The 18,991-nt window shown below is 45.6% G+C and overlaps 1 protein-coding gene across 2 annotated transcripts in view; it reads left to right on the top strand.

The window, feature by feature from the left end:
- HMCN1 (hemicentin 1) overlaps positions 1-18,991 on the top strand; it is a 177,761-nt gene that overhangs the window by 141,977 nt on the left and 16,793 nt on the right. For both annotated transcript variants that reach the window (XM_015636090.3, XM_015636087.3), the window contains exons 68-91: positions 38-316; positions 980-1,170; positions 1,808-1,889; positions 2,342-2,478; positions 5,964-6,105; positions 7,124-7,268; positions 8,019-8,146; positions 8,518-8,674; positions 8,851-8,972; positions 9,155-9,319; positions 9,498-9,605; positions 9,747-9,884; positions 10,020-10,154; positions 10,388-10,657; positions 11,134-11,324; positions 11,694-11,907; positions 12,375-12,509; positions 12,969-13,159; positions 13,621-13,702; positions 14,706-14,975; positions 15,471-15,641; positions 16,169-16,339; positions 17,282-17,452; positions 18,728-18,898. In XM_015636090.3, the coding sequence (XP_015491576.1) occupies positions 38-316; positions 980-1,170; positions 1,808-1,889; positions 2,342-2,478; positions 5,964-6,105; positions 7,124-7,268; positions 8,019-8,146; positions 8,518-8,674; positions 8,851-8,972; positions 9,155-9,319; positions 9,498-9,605; positions 9,747-9,884; positions 10,020-10,154; positions 10,388-10,657; positions 11,134-11,324; positions 11,694-11,907; positions 12,375-12,509; positions 12,969-13,159; positions 13,621-13,702; positions 14,706-14,975; positions 15,471-15,641; positions 16,169-16,339; positions 17,282-17,452; positions 18,728-18,898 (3,966 nt within the window). The remainder of the gene's footprint in view (positions 1-37; positions 317-979; positions 1,171-1,807; positions 1,890-2,341; positions 2,479-5,963; positions 6,106-7,123; positions 7,269-8,018; positions 8,147-8,517; positions 8,675-8,850; positions 8,973-9,154; positions 9,320-9,497; positions 9,606-9,746; positions 9,885-10,019; positions 10,155-10,387; positions 10,658-11,133; positions 11,325-11,693; positions 11,908-12,374; positions 12,510-12,968; positions 13,160-13,620; positions 13,703-14,705; positions 14,976-15,470; positions 15,642-16,168; positions 16,340-17,281; positions 17,453-18,727; positions 18,899-18,991) is intronic.

Below are 18,991 nucleotides of genomic sequence, written 5' to 3'. Positions count from 1 at the left end.
CCTCTGTCCTGTGTGTGACTGAGCTCTGTCCCTGCAGTGCCACCCAGCCTGGACAATGCAGGGGGCACGGAGGAGGTGCTGGTGCTGCGGGGCAGCGTGACCACCCTGGGCTGTGTGAGCGATGGCTCCCCTGTCCCCAGCCTGTCGTGGCTCAAGGATGGCGTTGCCCTGCCCCTCGGGGCTCGCCTGAGCTCCAGCAAGCGAGGGATGGTGCTGCAGGTGCTGAGGGCAGAGCCTGCGGACACGGGCAGATACACCTGCGTGGCCTCCAACACCGCTGGGCAGAGCAGCAAGCACTTCATCCTGAAGGTGCTGGGTGAGTGTTCACCTCTCAGCATGAGCAGGGACATGACACTTAAAACACCTCCAAGGATATTAAGTATTTTCATAGGCTCACAGAATCCCAGAGGGATTTAGGTTTGGACCTTAAAGCCCATCCAGTTTCACCCCCTGCCATGGGCGGGGACACCTTCCACTATCCCAGGTTTCTCCAAGCCTTGTCCAATTTGGTCATTTCAATAAATGATAAATGAGAGAAATAAGAAAATTAAAGATAGCTAAAGATGTGTGAATGTGCAGTACACTATGTATTTCCCAAGTACAGAAATGTGCTGTTACTAATATTAATACATGCTATAAATTAGTAACTTTGCTTAGCAGAAATTCAACTTGCTTGGAAGATGCACAGCTGAAGGCACAACAGTTAAAAGGCTGATAAATATAGTTGCTGAAATTGTATAATGTTTTATCTGTGTTTTTTAAAACATTTTCTAACTAATAATTCTAAATCATAAAATATCCAAACTAATAAGGCAGAATCAGATAGAAATTACCTGTGTTCCTCAATGAGATCGTGATACAATCAGAAATAATTTAATGTAGACTAGTTCTACAGACTCTACCCACAAGATCATGTTGTCAGTCAGTTTTTATACATGTTTTGAGTCCATAGAGAACTGGAATGTTTTTCCTTCCGCAGAGCCACCTCATATCAATGGTTCAGATGAACCAGAAGAGCTCTCTGTCATTGTTAACAACCCACTTGAGCTTCTCTGCATCTCCTCTGGCATCCCAGTGCCCAAAATCTCATGGATGAAGGATGGGCGCCCACTGTTGCAGACTGACAATATTCACATGCTAAGAGAAGCCCTCCGAATAACCAGTGCTCAGGTAGTGTTTATTTAAAATAGGTTCAGTTCTGCAATCCCTAAAGTGGTTCCTGCCTTAGGACCATCCTTAGAGGTGTTGTAAAAACCCCTAAAATGTACCCACCTGCATTTGTGGTTAAAGAAGGTTCTGGGTGAAACAATCTTTAAAAACCTGCATCAGTAAACTAAGGCTGGATCCAGGTGTGTATGCCCAGGTGAAGTTCCCCAGACAGAAGTGGGATAGGGCTGGGATTGGTTGCTGCTTGTTTTGTTTGTAAAACAAACACTTCTGGGCTGTACAATGAGGAGTTTATAGGAAGGAGAAACCATAAAGATGCTAATGACTGTGTGCACAAAAGGATTTCCTTAGTACCAAAACCTGACCCTGCCTTAGGTGGATCCTTAGAGCCAGTTCCATCTTTAGTGCTGCACACACATTATCCAGGGAGAGTTTGTGGAATCTCTGATTAAACCCAGCAAAGTGAAATCAAGAAGTATTCAACAACTTCATTGCTTTCTTTCCAAGCATTCTGTGTCTCCTGTGCTTGTGTTCAAATGCTGCCTGTTGTATGTTGTTACTGTGTTTGTATTTCTTGGTTTTGCTGAATTTTTCCCTAGGAAAATCTGGGGTTTCTGCTGAAGTTGTTCTGTGTTTCCAGGTGGAGGACACAGGAAGATACACATGCTTAGCATCTAGCCCAGCAGGAGATGATGACAAGGAATATTTAGTACGAGTGCATGGTATGTTTAATTTAGGGAAGAAAAAATTTTCTCCAAGTGTAAGCTGCTAAGGTGCATATCAGCATCTCAGTTGACAAGCACATATTCCTAAAGAAAAAATATTCTATAATATTACACTATATGATCATAATTAATGTTTCTGATTAAGGATGGTTAGTCTGAATGTGATACACAATTCGAAGGCAAGTTCCACCTGATTTCTGTTACAATTCCAAGTCTTATTTTGAATATTCAGGAAGCTCACAGATGTCAGTATTTGGTTGGATCAAGTTTGTTGTGCTCACTCTATAGAGATGATATATTTAACACAGATATTGAGAGGAAGAATTAATTAATGATACCACAGCTTTGCATTTATTTTAAACTTGAAATAAATTGGAAATTTTCAATAAGTAGTTTTCTTGATGGCTCATATATGTGGTGTTGATTTTGTTCTCTGGTTTTTGTCCCAGTGCCCCCCAACATCGCTGGTACTGGAGGGCCCCAGGAGCTGACGGTGCTGCAGAACAGCCAGGTTATTCTGGAGTGCAGGTCAGATGCTGTGCCTCCTCCCACCATCTCCTGGCTGAAGAATGGAGAGCTGCTGGAGGTACCAAGGTTCCAGCCTTTGTGCTGGCCTTTTGCTCACTGCAGTGTCACAGCAGTGCTCAGGGTCTCTTGCTCCACCCACTCACTCACCCCGCAGCCCGAGTTATATGCCTGGAACTCAGAGCAGCTGGGTAGCCCTAGTGCCACTGCAGTCAGTCCCAGCTGAGCCCCCAGAGCCAGCAGGCATGTGAAGTGGCCATCCCACTGTTATTTGTTCTTTTTTCCTTTAGGGGGATCCCTTGCTCCTCCTGGCTCCTCTGAGCAATGCTAGAAGCCTTTGGTAAACTCCTGAATGGCTTCCCAGGAAAGGTAGCTGAGACAAGACTGCACTGTGTTTCCTTTGGCTATTATTATGCATCCTCCTACTCTAGCAGCATTTAGAAAGGAATTGAAGTTCTTTAGAAGAAAATGGGTTACTAATCACCATGTTTTGTACCAAGTGCATCTTTCCCACTCAGAATTCCCTAGTGCCATGGCAAGGCAGAGAGTCTTTGCTGGTTGAGAGACAATTAGCAAGATGAGGATTGTTTATACAGAAGGAATTTTTTCCTTCCCATCCTTTGAACCAGTCACAAAACAGGTCCTTTTCAACAGAATATTAAAGTTCAGTTATTAATTTAACTTAATTAAAATTTTTCTCTCAACCTTTGCTCATTAATAAAGAGGAAACAAATACAGATTACAGATAGAAATACAGAATTGTCTCCTTTAGCTGTGATCCTTCACTAAATCTTCACCCAAGTTTCTGCTTGTTTGCTTTCCTCTGACATGTCATTCCTCCGACTCTTTCTCTGTGGTAGATTTAGAAGAATTACATATTACTGGAAGTAGGATATGGTGAGTGAATGTGTCTTACAAAGTGCTGCTAGAGACTATGATCTTAATACAGCCAAGGAACCAGCTGGAAACAAATTTAACAGGACCATTCTACTTCTGGACAGTTAATTCTCTAATTGGGGGTGGGTTTCTTTAATGAAAACAAGTTTGAACAAGGTTTTAAATAACATACATATGAATGTTTTTTGCCTTAGCCTTCATTGGAAAGCTTGCGTTTGAAAAGCTGTGCTTAGAGAACATAAACCATGGAACGCAGCTACTGTTAAAAATATTCACCAGAAAACATAAGTAGAGGAATACTATGACAGCCAGAGGTGCACAGCTGATAACTTGGGAATTATCTTTCCACTGTTAGTTCTCCTGCCTCATGAACTCATGTCAGAATGTGAGGGCTGAAACTTTTTGGGGCTTCAAAGCCCATCCAGTGCTTCCCCCTGCCATGGGCAAGGACACCTTCCACTAGGCCAGGTTGCTCCAAGCCGTGTTCAGCCTGGCCTTGGATGCTTCCAAGGATCATGGGATAGCCACAGTTTCTCTGGGCACCCTGTGCCTCCCCATCGATGAGCGCATATTCTAGACTGTCGAGATGAAACACAAGGGATGGGATCACCATGCTGTGAGATGATTAATTGCTTAAGTAGCCCGATAAGATATCAGTCTTGAGGTATGAGATTTATAGGCAACAAGTCAACTATAGCTTGAGGAAGTCACCTGTTTCTTCTCTGCACAGCAATATGTAACATTTTAGCCCAATAGGCAGTTGACATGAAGCTTGTTTTCACTTATTAACCTATCACCTTTGCTTAATTTTGCTGCACTGCATCTGTCTCTTAGCCACTAAGCTGACAGGTCATGTACTCATGCATCTCTCTGTTATAATTTCTGGATCTCTAACCTAATCTATAAATCATACTATTACAGTTCAAACTTCAAACTATTTTACCTAATATAATTTCTTACCTACTTAAGGCATATTCTTACTTATAACTATAGAGACATAAGTTTATAATTTCTCTACCTAATGTCTGTGTACTTTCATCACTCCATCAATCCAGGCTTTTTCTAAGGCTGCAGATTTTTGGTTTCCAACACTAGACAGAAGGAGAAATCAGTGTCCTCCCCAATGCCTGGTTGCTTTCTCAACCCCAAAGAAATGTAACTGCTCAGTAATCCTGAGCAGCTGGAAATGGGTGTCCTTGGGTGGGGGAAGAGAGGTGAGCACCTCCTTGGTACATCATCCTCCTTGCCTGGAAATGAGGAGGTGTCACAGTGACAAGAGAGGGCTGGAGAAAGGCAGGTTCTCAGCCTGCAGTGTTATATCTATTTATATATCACTGGTTTTGTGAAGCAGCCTTGTTGTGAGGGTTGTCATTCCTCCTGCTTTTGTTGTCTTCTACTGGGCAGATTTTGAGGTAAAGCCTGCCCTATTCTATCTCTGTGTTGAGTGATGGAATTGTGCAGCACCACCTTCTCTGGTAGCAGAACTATGGAAAGATCTGCCCTCCAGCAGCTTTGAAGTTGTGGCACTCCTGACAGATTTTGGAAATGCATTGAGGGTTAAGAAAAGAATAGGAGCCTTCTGGCCTAATCAGGCTTTTTTCACACACTAAAAGACTTGCTGAGTTCGTATTTTTTATTTTCAGTGAGTTTTCTGGCTTAGCTTGAGTAGAGCCTAAGGATTAAGTTATAGCTTCATCCCCTGTCTTCTGTCATCTCTGGGTTTCTGTATTTAGAAACCATCACACATGTTGTGTTCTCAACAGGAAATGCCAGTGATTGTCCAAAATCTGTCAATAACCCACCCTGGTGTGGAATTGTGCCGAGAGCTCTGGCCCTGCACTGCAGCCTTGGAGCTGATGTCTGCTCTGATGTGAGAGCAGAGTACCAGGGTGCTAATGCAGAACCAGAGGAGTTTCATCTCTCCTAGGGTGCCCTTCTCAGACCCCCTAACCAGAAGAGTAGATGGGAATGTTAGCTTTCAGTTCTATCCAGAGGGTGGGTAGCACATAGTGGAAAAGCTAAGTTTATACTTTTTTTCCTGCTGCTTTTTATCCATTCAGGTCTCTGAGCACTTGTAGCTGATGTTGCCGTCAGTGATTGATGCAGACACAACCCAGGCTGGGTGTGGTAAAGCTCTTACTGAACTGGCTCTGGGCAGGGCCTGTGGAGTCATTGCAGGGCTGGGAAGAGGGGGGCAGCCTGTGCCCAGAACTGCTGGCTGGTGAACTCCTGGATGGTAAACTGAGCTGGCTAAGCCTGACTGTGATGCTGGAAGAACAGTGTGGAGAAACTTAGATTTCCTTCTGCCTATAGTGTGCATAGATAACAAGATAAATTAAATTAATCGTGCTTATTAAGTGTCCCTTTCCATAAAAACTCCAGAGCCCTTTGGCTCTGTAACACCTGCCTTCTTCAAGCACAAGCCTCAGTAGGGGTTTCAATGGAGAACCAGTAAGCAATGCTAAGTTTTGAAAACTTTCTTTACCCTCTTCTTTTCAGGGATATAAAGGCAGCAGTGAGTTCAGTCCCTGGCTTATTGGTGCCCTTCTCTCCTGGCATTCATTGCTGTGCAGTGGAAGGATGTTCTGTGCTCAGGAGAGGCCAGCAGCAAAGCTCTAAACCCCTGCCTGTGTCTGTGTGTGCCCGCAGGGAGGCCCCCGGCTGCGGATCCTGTCCAGCGGGAGGTACCTGCAGATCAACAACGCTGAGCTGGGGGACAGCGCCAGATACACCTGTGTGGCCAAGAATGTGGCAGGGGAAACCACCAGGGAGTTCCTGCTGGCAGTGCACGGTAATGGCATGGAACAGCCTTGGGCAGCTTGGGCTTTGCATGGAGTTTCTGCAAGAGTTCAGGCAGCAAGGACTGAGCATTTGTGGTCGCTTTCTCGCCATACGTTGTCCACTCAGGCCATGTCCAAACTGTGGGGCCATGTGCATGGCCTCATGTCCCACTGCTGAGCCCACAGCTGGCTCCCAGATTAAGGGACCTGCTGGGCACTTGCCATGGTTCACTCCCTGTCCATCTGCACTTCCTGCGAGCAGAGGCTGCATCCAGCCATCATCCTGACACAGAGTCAGGATACATCCAGAGTGAACACCCATATCCACAACTGGCAAATGCTCTTGGACAAACCCAGAGCAATTCTTTGAAGCATTTGACTGATGCCTTGGGGACAAAGTTTCAGAGCTGGTTTAACACGTTACTTGAGAGCTATGGCAGCTTCTCTGTGCCTGGAAAGGAGAGAGTTTGAGCAGCCTTACACTTGATACTTGTCCTGTGCTACCAGAGCCTTGAGCTCCATTTTAAACCTTTTTTTTTTCTCACCTCTAGTCTAATGAGAAGCTATTCTACTTTGATGCTCAGGTGACTGGAAGGAACCTTTCCCCCTTTTTTCTATTCAGTTTCCAGCCCTGTCGTGTGGGCCCTGCCTTACACTGTGCCCCCCAATGACTGGCCTTACCTAGTCCAGCTAAAGTCCTTTTTTCTCCTTAGTGTGTAATCAGGAAGTGAGGATGTCCCCACAGCCTTAGCTTGCCAAATTCCATGTGCTGAAATCCCACTGTTTTAGCTCAGTGATACCCTTTGCTGTAACTTGCAGAGCTGACCTTTGCAGTGCATTTCAGCCTAAACTTTTCTTTCTTATTCCCTGCTGCACCTTGGCAATAAACGTCACCCAGAATGGTAAGAAACTTGTTCCTGTCTTTGCAGTGAGCCCAGACCTGCTGCTGCAACTCTTTTCATTTGTTCAGTTTCAATCATTGCAATGTAGAGTTACTTCCTTTGTATCATCAGCAATTCTCCTTTGCAGTGGCTCCCACGATCCGGAGCAGCCCCCAGACCACCATGGTGCACATCAACACCTCGGCCCTGCTGGAGTGTGCTGCAGAAGGAGTCCCAGTCCCCAGGATCACCTGGAGGAAGGATGGGGCTGTTTTTACTGGAAATAATTCCAGGTATTGCCCAGAATTTAGCATAAATAGTCTTCATTGCCACTTAAGAATGTATTTATTACAGAAACTTAATTAGACATTAAATTGTTCTAGAGAAAAATAGCAACACCAAACGTTTCACCTTTTTGTTGTTAAGAAGGGTAAAAAATCTTTGGCAACTAAACATAATAATAATTATTCTGACATTAGAGATTTTGAACAGGAAATGTGAAATATCTTTAGATCGTTATATGTACAATATATGTACAATGTATATGTTATATGTTTTGGGATACAGACAAGCAATTTCATGCAGACCAAAAGCTATTCTGTATTTCATGCAACTTTCTATACATGTTCTAGTACCAACTTTTATTATAGTGAATACTTTCTATTTCCTGACTATTTTATAAGGAAATAGTTTGGCATTTTCTAGAGCTGAATAAATGTTAAGGAATTTTTATATTGCAAAGAAAAAGTACAGGCATTATTTAGGTTTTTTTAAGGTTAAATGAGAAACCATAAAAAAGGGGGTTGGCTGTTTTCTGTAAATCCAGTATCGTTTATGTGAAATCACCATGTCGGCCAGATTTCATTGTTTCTGTGGGAAATTGATGTGTTGTGTAAGAGTGAAATAAGTTAGAAAACTCTGTGCCCCAATTAATGCATGCCTCATTTAGGCCATTGATTGTGTTCTCTGAGGCATCTCTTCCTCTGCACTGCCAGTGTGCCCTGTTGATGGATGGTGGGCAGCACCATTTGCACTTGTTGCAGGTATTCGGTGTTGGAGGATGGGTCCCTGCACATCCCCTGGGCGCAGGTGGCTGACACAGGCAGATACGTGTGCATGGCCACCAACGCCGCAGGCAGCGAGCGCCAGCGCATTGACCTGCACGTCCTCGGTAAAGCCTGGGGCTGCCACTGAATTCACTGATGGCAGGTTTCTTCTGCCAGAGGCAGTTTCAGTTTAGCCCCTTCTTAGCTGCTCTGGTTATAAAAAAAAGGGGGGGAGAAATGTATATACATATATATATATATATATATACACACACACATACATATATATACACATATACACACACACATATATACACATATATGCACACACACATATATACACATATATGCACACACACATATATATACATATGCAGATACATATATATACAGATATATATATATATACACACATGCACACAACCACAAATATATATATATATATATATATGTATAGTTATAGTTATTTTAAATAATTAGGGTTTTTTGTCCTTAGTTCCTCCAGCTATTGCTCCTGGGAAGACGAATATCACAGTTACTGTAAATTTGCAAACCACTTTGCCTTGTGAAGCCACCGGAATTCCTAGACCAGCAATTAGCTGGAAAAAGAATGGGCATCTGCTTCATATTGACCAGAACCAGAATACATACAGGTGAAAGGTGTTTCTTTGTTTGCTGTGGGTTTTAGGTTTTCAGGAATGATTTTGGCACTTGAAAAATCTATCTGTGCTTAAACACTACCTTGTATAGTCAGCAAATTCAGTGGGCTGATTACCCGAGAAGGAAAGAAGTATTTCAATAGCTTTTACTTTCTTTTTTCTTTGTTCAGACTTCTGTCTTCAGGTTCCTTAGTAATCATTTCTCCCACTGTGGATGACACTGCTGTCTATGAGTGCTCTGTATCAAATGATGCAGGAGAAGATCAAAGGGCAATTGATCTCACTGTTCAAGGTAGAGGGGATATTACTATTACATTTGTGTGGCACCCAGAACTTCTTTGGGGTGTTCCAATATTGAGATGAGAGTTTATTTCATGCCTGTTTGATACTGAGATCCATAAGTCTCTGGTATTTCCAAGAATTTATAACAAATGAATGTGGGTAAGTAACCTTTGCCCTGCTCTTGATTTTCAGTGCCCCCATCCATAGCAGATGAAGCCACAGAGCTCCTGGTAACAAAGCTGTCTCCAGTCGTGGTTTCCTGCACTGCCTCTGGTGTTCCTGTGCCCTCAGTTCATTGGACCAAAAATGGCATTAAATTGCTTCCCAGAGGAGATGGCTACAGAATTCTCTCTTCAGGTAATGTGCTGCAGGAAATTATCACAATCAGGCACATCCATAAGTCATGAATTACAGAAATGCAAACAATCCCCCTAAGATCTCCTCTCTGATGGCTTGGAATGAAATGAGGGATGCTGTAAGGGAGCACCTGTGCCTTGAGGATGCTCTGCATGTTGTGGTGCTCTCTCTGCCCCAGGAGCTGTGGAGATCCCCTCTGCCCAGCTGGCCCATGGGGGCAGGTACACATGCGTGGCCCGGAACGCCGCAGGCTCTGCCCATAGGCACGTCACTCTGCTTGTGCAGGGTAAGCTGGAGGCTGATTAGCAAGGCTGTTCTGGCAGCCAGTGGTGCTATTTCAGCCTGCTCAGGTTGTACAATTTTAGTGCTCTTCTGTATTTTCCTAGCCCTGAATGTTATGCTTTTCCCTTTTTCTTTCATTCCACAGAGCCACCTGTTATCCAGGCCCAGCTGAGGACATTGGATGTCATTGTGAACAATCCCATTGTGTTGCCCTGCGAGGCCACAGGCAGTCCTCTGCCTGTGATCACGTGGCAGAAGGAGGGCATCAACATCATCACCACAGGTACCCTCCCAAAGCCTGGGACCCTGCCTGTTCCTGTGACACAGACATCCATTTTCTTTTCTGAACCTTGTGTTTCTATTTGCCATTTGTTTAAAACCAAACACCAAACCAATACTTTGATTATATTTGTTTTAGGGAACAGTTACATGGTCCAGCCAAGTGGCAGTTTGCAGATTGCCAAAGCAGCTGTGGAAGATGCTGGCACTTACATGTGTGTTGCTCAGAATCCAGCTGGCACTGCTCTGGGGAAGATCAAGCTGAAAGTTCAAGGTAAATTACCTTTTAAACGCCTTCTCTTGGTCCAAAGACAATTCTGAGCAATAGAAAGGGTACCTAATGCTTTTCTGTTTGATGCGACTCTGAACAGAGCCCAGGAGGTTTATTCCCTTTAATTAGATGTCTAATTTAGTATATGCTTTTAGAGTTATTTTCACTAACAACTAAAGTGTTCCTTGCTTCTTACACCATATAATTCTTTTAATGATTGTCTTTGTTCCTTTCAGTTCCTCCTGTTATCAAGTCCTACGTGGAGGAATATGTTGTTGCTGTTGATCAGTCTGTCACTCTGCAGTGTGAGGCTGAAGGTTACCCTGGGCCAGAGATCAGCTGGCATAAGGATGGGCAGCAGATAACAGAGTCCATGCGAAGGAGAATCCTGAGCACGGGAGCTCTGCAGATCCTGTTTGTGCAGCCCGGGGACAGTGGCCGCTACACCTGCACAGCAGCAAATCCTGCAGGATCCACCACCTCCAACATGGAGCTCACTGTGCATGGTAAGGAACTCTTCCTGGGAGGGTAGGTGGCACTGCAACAGCTGGTCCAGACAGGCTGAGGACTCCACATCCCTGGAAGTGTCCAAGTCCAGGCTGGATGCAGCTTGGAGCAACCTGGGATAGTGGAAGGTGTCCCTGTGCTCAGTAGGGGGTTGAAATGAGATGAGCTCTAAAGTCCCTTCCAGCCCAAACTATCCCGTGATTCCATGATAAGTGCGACTGTAGGGAAATGATGTGTGTTACCAGTGTGACACCACAGTGAGTAAGGAGCTAGGGATGTACAGGAGGAGTTAAGGAAAATTGTGCTACTTAATATAGGGGAGTGCTACTGCGTTGTAATATTGGTCAGTTTCTTGAATTTTGGCACACAATCATTGGAGATGGACAATCCAGAAGGTCCAGGCAAGGGTTTTCTTCAGTCCAATGTTGTGCTTGGATAATACCCAGAAGAAATGTTTCTCATGACCTCCCCACAGTTCCACCCAGGATCCGCAGCACAGATACGCAGTACACAGTCACGGAGAGTTCCCAGGCTGTTCTGTCCTGTGTGGCTGAGGGGATCCCAACACCAACAATTAACTGGAGGAAGAACAACACGCTGTTAAGGGACACAGTGGGGAAATTCCAGACTGTGCCTGGTGGAGACCTCATTTTGGTCAATGTTGTGGTAAGTTCCCTAAATCTAAACTATTACTGGACACATTTGGCAGTGATAAGATCCACTTCTGGGTTAGTCATTGTTTTAATTTTGATTCCTTTTTCTTAATGTTCCAAAATCATTATAAAAGTTTTCATTTTCCAGTGGGGAGTAAAATCTATGAAGAATTTGTAGTGGTAAATGCTCAGGAAGGGTAAAAAGAAGTGTTAGTCATCCTTCAAATTTAGGGAAGTGGAAGAGCTCAGCTGAGTATTTCTGCTGAATACTTGTTCCAAGCCTTTCAAGATTCTCTTACTGATATGAGTGGCATGTGCTGTAGGATATATCTGAGCTGTAAGATATATCCCAGCTGAAATTTTCCACCATGTTTCCTTCTAGCCCGAAGACTCTGGCAGTTACACCTGCATTGCCACCAACGCTGCCGGGGAGGACACACACATGGTCACCCTGACAGTTCATGTGCTCCCAGCTTTCACTGAACTGCCTGGAGACATAGCCTTGACCAAAGGAGAACAGCTCAGGTTAACCTGCAAAGCAACTGGGATACCTGTCCCCAGAATAACGTGGACCTTTAACAATAACATCATTCCAGGTGAGTCCCTGATGGCCATTTGGCTGCAGATTTTTTTCCCCTGTCCAGCATTGCAGTTTAGGGCAGGGAAGAACAAAATTCTGGCTGGAATATACTGATAGTGATTGTGTGAGGAATATCTTTAGTGTTATGCAGTCATGTAATTAAACTGCCTCTGAGACAAAGCTGTAAGGAAGGCAATTAAAAAAGGTCCCTCTTCTGTAGCCAATAATGTAGCACACTAAAAAAAAATAACTGATGATATTTACTCAGCATCCAAGGAACAGATACTTGAAATTAAGGGGCAGCTGAAGTGAATAAGTGCACATGGGCGAATGTCACAGCAGTGACTTTCTGTGCATTCCTGGAATGTCTCAGGGATGCACAGAGCCTCTGAGCTGTGCTGCAGAGAGTGCACAGATTCAAACACTCCTGTGAACCGTGTATATTTCAATCCCTGGATGACCCTTTTCCTACTCTCCTTCCAGCACAGTATGACAATGTCAATGGGCACAGTGAGCTGCTCATCGAGAGGGTGTCCAAGGAGGACTCTGGCACCTATGTGTGCTCTGCAGAGAACACAGTGGGCTCCATCAAGGCCATTGGCTTTGTGTATGTCAAAGGTATGTGAAATAAAGCAGTTGAGGTCGTTGCTGGACAGCTCCCTGTAACCTGGATAGTGGAATCACAATGGAATGGGTGGGAAGGGACCTTAAAACTCATCCAGTGCCACCCTCTTCCATAGGCAGGGACACCTTCCACTAGCCCAGGGTGCTCCAATCCCTGTCCAGTCTGGCCTTGGACACTTACAGGGATCCAGGGGCAGCCACAGCTTCTCTGGACCAGGGGAACCACCCTCACAGGGGAGAATTTCTCCCTAATATCCAATTTGAACCTGCCTGCTGTCATTTTAAAGCCATTCCCCCTAGTATATAATACCTTGCCAATGGCTAAATGGGAAAAATCCAAACTGGTTGAAACACCTTTCAGAAAGTGTGAGGTGAGTGATCCCTGCCAGCAGTTATCATTAGGAACACTTCATTTTGGCTCTACTATTTCTCTGCCATCCCTTGTTTTTTCAGAGCCTCCAGTCTTCAAAGGGGATTATCACTCCAGCCGAATTGAGCCCTTGGGTGGCAATGCCATGTTGAATTGTGAAGTCAGGGGAGATCCCCCTCCAACCATCCAGTGGAGCAAAAAAGGAGTGGGAGTTCAGATTAGCAACAGGATCCAACAGCTTGTTAATGGTTCCCTTGCTATCTATGGCACTGTGGTGAGTCATGCCCCGATACTTTGAGAGTCTGCCTTGAACTTGATTGATAAAGGTATTCCTGATCATATTGGTTTGAAAGAGTCAGGCTAGACATTTATCCTTTTTTTCTTTTACCTTTAACAGATGTTTTAATTAAGACTAGTAAGATTCAAATTACTGAGGCAAAAACCAGGTCAGATTTCTCCCTGCTTGTCTGAAGGAATGAATTCACATACTAATTATTGGTGTGTGATATCCTGGTCATGTTTGCTCTTTGCCTTAAGAAAGCCTGGGTTCTGTGGGACAGCTGAAAAGCAATTGTGTTTTCCATGTGCAAATCTCTTATTCTAAATCAAAGTTGCTAATCTGAGCAGCAAGAGTCATATTTTTTCCCCCGTGCACTCATGTCTGCATTTTGAATTTGAGTTAAAATTCCCTGCCAGGAAGGGCCCTGTAGACTGAGCCCCTGTTTTGTTCCTCAGAATGAAGATGCTGGTGACTACAAGTGCGTGGCGACCAATGATGTGGGTGTTGTGGAGCGCAGCCTGACACTGACCCTGCAGAGTAAGGCTCAAAGGGAGGCTTAATGCTTCTTAAGGGAGGGAAAACCTGTCTGTGGGGAGGTGCAAACAGCTCCTGGGGGAAGTGTTGCAGATTGGGCACTGCCCTGGAGGTTTGGACTCATTTCCTCTTCTATGGAATTGTAGAATGGCTTGGGTTAGAAGAGACTTTAAAGATCATCTGCTGTGGGCAGAGCTTCCACTAGAGCTGGTTGCTCCTTGAACACTTACAGAGATGAGGCAGCCAAGAGCTTCTCTGGGCATCTTCATTATGAATGTTTGAGAGTCTGGTCTAAGCTGTGATTGGTCAAAGAAGAGAGGGATGTAAAGGGTGGTTGAGCCTCATCATAGAAACCAGTATGGAATGAGCTGAATCACTCTCCGAAAGGGCCTGTTTCTCTGAGTTCACTCAGTACAACTGGTTTAAACTAGACTCTCAACATATAAAGTTACATGAGGGGAATCCTAATTCTCACTGACAATATTTTATTTTTGGCAAAAAAGATACATTAGAATTTTTCTTTACTAGTTGGAAAATTTTCTAAACATGCCCTTCCTACTGTAGACTCAAGCAGTGTGGGTCTGTTCTTACCCCTCAGTTGTTTCTGGACATGAAGGACAGCCTTCCTGTGGGTTTTATGAAAAACAACCCATTTTAGCAATAAAGAAGAGCATATGCACTTGTAGCTTGGCCTAAATTGCTGCTTTAGTCCTCAGATTGCTGCATGTTCAAACCATCTTATTGTTGGCATTGTAACGTGTGTCTGTTCGGTGGCACTTGGGGACATGGTTTAGTGGTGAACATCAGTGGTGGTGTTGTGTTGATGGTTGAACTTGGTGATCTGACAGGTCTTTTCCAACCTTAAGGATTCTGTGTTTCTATTTTGCTGGCAGGGGATCAACAATAATAATTTTAATCAAAGTAAGCTGACTTCTCTGCACTTGCTTTAATGCTAAATCAAGCCTGTGCCCATGTGCTGTTGCCCAAAGAGCCCTTTCTCTCCCAGGCCCCCCAGTCATCACTGTTGAACCGATGGGGACCATGCTGGAAGCCGGTGCCACGGCGGTGCTGGACTGCCAGGCCAGGGGAGAGCCCCCTCCCACCATCAGCTGGTCCCGCCAGGGACAGCCCATGCTGGGCGATGACAGAGTGAGCCTGCTGCCCAACGGCTCCCTGCGCATCGCCGCGCTGCAGAGGGAGGACACCTCAGAGTACGAGTGCATAGCCAGGAATCTCCTGGGATCTGTCCTCGTCACAGTACCCCTGACTGTGCAGGGTAGGTGCAAAAACCATCAGAGGGGCCTTGAAGCTGGTAGAGGATAGCATTAATCTGGATCCAGTGTGGTCAAGGTTCATCATTCATTTTATGGATGAGATGTTTGATCTTATCTACTTTATAAGCATTAGGTGTAAGGTAACCCTAGTGTGATGTTTGAGTGGGATTCTCTTTCATTAAATTTTGTTCCATTATGCTCAGCCAGTTGGGAGAGACAGAGGCTGTGGAGGGTGAGAGAAAAAAATCATAATGAAAGGGTCATGAAACAGATTCCATCCTCAGAACACAGTCATGACTGAACTGTGTCTCTAAAGAAAAGCATTCAGGAGCATATGCAGTAATTGTCTTTGAACTATGGTAAGAGATTTTTGCACAGTAATGACATGAAGTGAGATGGATTTCCAAGGGTCAAGAGGTGCAGTTTTCACTTCTGTGTTGGCCTAAGGGACCTGTAGGCACCAGCAGTGCCCAGCAGCATTGCTGCTCTTGTTGCAGTGCACGGTGAGTTCTCCAGCTGGCTGGAATGGCAGGCGTGCAGTGTCACCTGTGGCCAGGGTGTGCAGGAGCGTGTCCGGCAGTGTGACAACCCCGTGCCAGCCAACGGAGGCCGCGGCTGCCAAGGGCCCCACACCGACCGGCGCAGCTGCCACCGCCAGCCCTGCCCAGGTACTGCTGCAGTCACACAATCCCACAAGGGTTTGGGTTGGAGGGACCTGAAATTCCATCCAGTGCCACCCCCTGCCATGGACAGGGACACCTTCCACTACCGCAGGTTGCTCCAAGCCCTGTCCAGCCTGGCATTGGACACTTCCAGGGATCCAGGGGCAGCCACAGCTTCTCTGGGCACCCTGTGTCATGGCCTCCTCACCCTCACAGAGAGCAATTCCTTCCAAATACCTAATCTAAATTTCTCCTCTTTTAGTTTAAAACTTCTCCCCTGTGTCCTATCTCTGTCTGCCTATCGAAGTCTCCCTCCCTCTATTTTGTAAACCCTGTTTAAGTACTGAAAAGCCACAATGAATTGATACTTTTAATGTGTCTTGCATTAAGTGCCCAAACAATGAACTTTTGTCACCATAGATCTTCATGGAAGATTAATTTTTCTAAGTAGTTGTAATTAATTTTGGAAAGAAAATTTCAATAAATACCACAAAAATATTATTTAATTAAAACTGGGCTTTTCTGGCCCTTAGTGGATGGGAGCTGGTCGGAGTGGGGGCTGTGGGAAGAGTGTTCAAGGAGCTGTGGCCAAGGGAACAGGACAAGGAGCAGGACCTGCAGTAACCCACCAGTTCAGCATGGAGGGAAACCCTGTGTGGGTAGCACTCTGGAGTCAGTCATGTGCAATCTCAGGCCTTGCCCAGGTAAGAAAAGAGTAATTTAACCTTATTTTCTGGAGGGGCTTCTCTTAGAGGTCTCTTTGTTTCTCCAAACACAAATTATCTTAGTTTATTGTTAGTTGTTAATTACGTTTTTTTTTTTAATTGAATGGCATGAGTTCTTGGAAACAGGAATCACTGAAATAAGTGTGAGAAATCTCAGAAATTTCTTTTATTTTTTTTACACCAGTAAAAATATCAATTTGTATTCTAATGTTTTCCAGTACTTGTTACCCATGTCCTCACAGTGTAAATTCTTTCTATGCTAAACCTTTCCTGCTAAGCCAGTTAAGAACCAACTATTTAAAGCTATGTAAAAATTATTGTTAATAATTTAAGATTTTATCTGTATATTTTCCTCTGTCGTTAACATTTTTAGCCACTTTTTGCTCCCAGCTACCTGAATGTTCAGGTTTCCTGTCCCATGAGTATTTCCTACATTTGACAACTTAGAATTTGTTCAGAGCCTTCACCATTGACATGTTCCCTTCTGTACAATTTGCAATGTTTGATTTTTTCATTTTTCCCCGGCTCTGTTGCCACTGTGATGCCAAACACTCATCTGTGGACCTGAGACTCATTTCTCTAGGTTTTGGCAGGAAAATCAACTCTGGCTGCTGCTCTCTGGAAGCTTTTTGCCAGGCTGCTTTGGCCCTCCTCAGGCCTCCATCCTACCAAGGGAATTGAAAAACTCCAGATTTGATGAAGTGTTCAGTTCTGATGTTCCATGGTGGTTATGTAGTCAAAAAACAGAAATTACAGGGTCCATCTCCACTTGTCAAAGTGCTGATTGTTTGGTCCACTGCTCATGGCATTTTGTGGGGGATTTGGGACGTCCTGGGTGTCTGTTGTGGGGCAGTGTGGGGGGATCAGGGATACCCCAGGTGTCTGTTGTGGGGCAGTGTGCAAGCTGTGGTGCTGTTGCAGTGGCCGGCGAGTGGAGCCCGTGGGGGCCGTGGGGGCAGTGCAGCACCACGTGCGGGAAGGGCACCCAGACGCGGCTGCGGCTCTGCACCAGCCCGGCCCCGGCGCACGGCGGCCCCCGCTGCCAGGGCCTTGACACTCAGATCCAGCTCTGCTACCGCCGGCGCTGCCCAGGTGAGACCAAACTTCTCCTTCCCTTCCCCAGTTCTGCTTCAGTCTTGGTTAGTGGTTTCTGTGAAATCCCTGAAAAAACTCCCCTTCAAGCTTTTTATTGTCACTGACTGTCACTACTTAGCATCTACTGTACAACCTGCAAATGGGATTTCTTTCCTTATCCTTGTTGCTTTACCTCACAGAAGCCGCATTTCAAATTATTGATAGTTAAATGATAGGTTTCCTAATTATTTCTTTTTAAAATTTTCTTATAGTCTCTTATTCATTTATCCTTTTCTTCCACATTTCAATGACTGCTTCATGACAGGATAGGAAAAATCACATTTCTGAAATAGGACTTTTATATTTGGCTGAGTGCAGGGATAGTGGAGGGAAATTCCATGGATTGCAATGTGCAACATGTCAGACTGAGCCTTCTGGCTTCATGCTCTATTTTGTCCTTGCCAGATCCTACACCGAATCCTCATCAAGACCAGGAAGCAGTAGAAGGGAGAACTGACCTTGTGATGGTGGACTTTAATAGAGCCCATCTCATTTTACCCCTGCCATGGGCAGAGGCACCTTCCACTAGATCAAGGGTGCTCCAAGCCCCATCCAGCCTGGCCTTGGACACTTCCAGGAATCCAGGGGCAGCCACTGCTTCTCTGTGCCAGGTCCTCCCCTCTTTCCCAGGGAAGACTTGTGTCCCAGTATCCCATCTAACCCTGCCCTCTTGCAGTGGGAAGCCATTTCCCTTGTCCCAAGTCCCTCTCCAGCTCTCTTGGAGCCCCTTTAGGCACTGCAAGGGGCTCTGAAGTTTCCCTGGAGCCTTCTCTTCTCCAGGTGAACACCCCCAGCTCTCCCAGCCTGGCTCCAGAGCAGAGGGGCTCCAGCCCTGGGAGCAGCTCTGGGGCCTCTCTGGACTCTCTCCAGAAGCTTGAGGGAGTCCTCTGGACTCTCTCCATGTTCTTTCTGTGCTTCTGCCCCCAGGGCTGGAGGCAGCTGTGCAGGTGGGGTCTCACCTGAGGAGAAGGGCAGATGGGAAGAATCCCCCCTCCCCTGCTGCCCACACTGGGGCTCAGCCCAAGGTATAGGGAGTTCTAGTCCCACCCCAAATGGCCAGGGCTGGTTGAGCTCTCACCCTCCTGCACCCCTGGTCCCTGGGGAGAAATCCCTGAGTAGCTGAGATGCTGTAGAGAGTCAGTGGCATCCATGTTCAGTTTTCCCTGATGTAGCACTGCTGTGCTGTATTACTCCTGGAGTCAGAGGCTGTAACTGCCATGCCTCTCTCTCCAGTGGATGGGAAGTGGTCTCTGTGGAGTAGCTGGAGCGCCTGCAGCGTGTCCTGTGGGGGAGGCAGCAGGCAGAGGACACGCCACTGCTCTGACCCAGACCCACAGTTCGGGGGACACAAGTGTGAGGGGAGTGACATACAAATGGATTTTTGCAACAGTGATCCTTGCCCGGGTAAGTGCTTTGGGTTGGGCTGTTCACCTGCTCTCTGGGTTTGGTTGTTTCCTTGTGGGGAAAAGAAAATTTAAAAGTTACTCTCCAACAAAA

This window comes from Parus major, chromosome 8, assembly GCF_001522545.3.
Source record: "Parus major isolate Abel chromosome 8, Parus_major1.1, whole genome shotgun sequence".
NCBI lineage: Eukaryota > Metazoa > Chordata > Aves > Passeriformes > Paridae > Parus > Parus major.
The sequence above is the reverse complement of the archived record's forward strand: the minus strand, read 5'-3'. Positions and strand labels throughout refer to the sequence as shown.